Source organism: Apteryx rowi, unplaced genomic scaffold (genome assembly GCF_003343035.1).
Source record: "Apteryx rowi isolate R43461 unplaced genomic scaffold, aptRow1 scaffold_988, whole genome shotgun sequence".
Taxonomy (NCBI): Eukaryota; Metazoa; Chordata; class Aves; order Apterygiformes; family Apterygidae; genus Apteryx; species Apteryx rowi.
In genome coordinates, this window is record NW_020451302.1 from 1 (window position 1) to 1,974 (window position 1,974).

Below are 1,974 nucleotides of genomic sequence, written 5' to 3' on the forward strand. Positions count from 1 at the left end.
AGCATCCTGCATCCCCAGGGTGCCCCGTGTCCCCACGATCCCCCATGCCATGGGGTGTCCTGCATCCCCGCAGCATCCCCAGGGTGCCCCACATTCCCGGGGTGTCCCGCGCCCCCGCGGCCGCTCACCTGGGCCTCCCGCACGGCGCGGGGCGGGAGCTGGACGTGGGGGAAGGCGCGGGCGCCGCCCTGCACGGGCTGGCAGCGGATGCCGGGCGCCCGGGCGAGCAGGTCCTGCACCAGGCGGGCCTTGCGGGCCAGGTCGCTCCGCACCGCCTGCTCCTCCTGCAGCGGGTCGGGGCAGCATGAGTCCTGCCACCCGCGCTGCCTGCGCGGCGGGGCCCAGGCGTCCGGGCTGCCCCCCCCCCCCCCGGGTACGTACAGCGGCGAAGGCCGCGTAGCAGGGCTCCTCGGGACCCGGCAGCTCCATGGCCGTGTGCAGCAGGATCTGCCCCAGGATGGGGGGGTACACGGAGAGCCCCCACGTGTAGAAGCACTTCAGGACGCCGGGGTCGATGTTCACCAGCTCGAAGAAGCCGGCTCGGAAACCGCCCCTGGGTGGGGAGGGGGGAGCAGAGGGGGCGGTTTGCACCCGCTGGGACCCCCCCCCCCATGGGACCAGGCAGCGGGGTGAGCTGGGAGGGGGAACGGGGACGACTCACTCGCCGGCGATGCCCTTGGACAGGGAGTAGAAGGAGACGAGCTGGACGGTGGCGGCCAGCGGGGCGCCCATCTCGCACAGCACCCGCTTGAAGGAGAGGAAGGGGCGGCCGGGGGTGGCCACGCTGTCCTGGTGCACCTGCGGGACGGGCACCGATGGGGTTGGTGGCACCGGGGGATGCCGGACCCCCCGGTGTCCCCGTGCACCCACCTCGTCCGCCAGCAGCAGCAGGTTTTCCTCGTCCGCCAGCCGGATGACGGCTTCCATGCTCTGCCGGCTCAGCACGTGGCCTGGGGGGCAACCACGGGTTGCAAAGGGAAGAGGGGGCAGCACCATGCATGGGGCCGGGGGAGGACTCAGCCCCCTCGCTCACCCGTGGGGTCCCCGGGGTTGACGACGCAGAGCACTTTGGGGTCGCAGCGCTCCCGGGCCCGCCGCAGCGCCCGCCGCACCTCACCCACGTCCACGTCCCAGCCCCGCTCCTCGGCCAGCAGGTAGGGAACGGCCGCGGCCCCGGCCAGCGCCGCAGCCGCCCCGTAGAGCGGCGGCCCCGGCGCCGGGAGCAGCACGGCCGCCCGCCGCGCCGCCCCCGCGTCCACCACCAGTGACACGACGTCCTGCCGGGCGAAGCCGTGTCGGCGAGACCACCAGCACCCCGGGGTGCTCGCCCGGGCATGGGACCATTGCAACGCCCCGGGGCAGGAGGGGATGCTGCAACGCCCCAGGGCAGGGGGATGCTGCAACAGCCTGGTGCAGGGGGGGGGGGACGCTGCAATGCACCAGTGCAGGAGGATGCTGCAACGCCCCGGTGCAGGGGGGAGGGAATGCTGCAATGCACTGGGGCAGGGGGATGCTGCAACACCCTGGGGCAGGGGGGGGAATGCTGCAATGCTCCGGTGCAGGGGGGATGCTGCAACACTGCGGTGCAGGGGGGGATGCTGCAACACCCCAGGGCAGGGGAGGGATGCTGCAATGCACCGGTGCAGAGGGGACACTGCAACGCCCCGGGGCGGGGAGGCGGACGACCCCAGCTCACCACCACGGCCGCCGCCGTGCCGCCGCAGGGCACGATGCTCCCGGGATCGCAGGGGACGCCACCGTCGCGCCGCTCCAGGAACCGGGCCACCGTGCGGGCGACGGTGTCAGTGACGTACTCCAGGTTGTAAGCCCCTGGGGACGGGGTGGCGTCGGGAAGGGAGGAGGGGGGCAGCTCCAGCTCCCTTGGCCCCAAATTTCCGTCCCCCCGCCAACCCGGCGGCGGGATGCTGGTGCTGGTACCTGGGCTGCCGCCGTGCAGGTGCCGCAGGAGGCGGC

At 73.8% G+C, this 1,974-nt stretch overlaps 1 protein-coding gene across 1 annotated transcript in view; it reads right to left on the reverse strand.

The window, feature by feature from the left end:
* Nucleotides 1–128: 128 nt before the first annotated feature.
* GPT (glutamic--pyruvic transaminase) overlaps nt 129–1,974 on the reverse strand; it is a gene marked incomplete at its 3' end in the record, with an annotated part of 11,442 nt that continues 9,596 nt past the window's right edge. Inside the window, exons 11-13 of the mRNA XM_026055113.1 lie at nt 662–950; nt 382–553; nt 129–284 (exon numbers count right to left, since the gene is read on the reverse strand). Of these exons, the coding sequence (XP_025910898.1) occupies nt 129–284; nt 382–553; nt 662–950 (617 nt within the window). The remainder of the gene's footprint in view (nt 285–381; nt 554–661; nt 951–1,974) is intronic.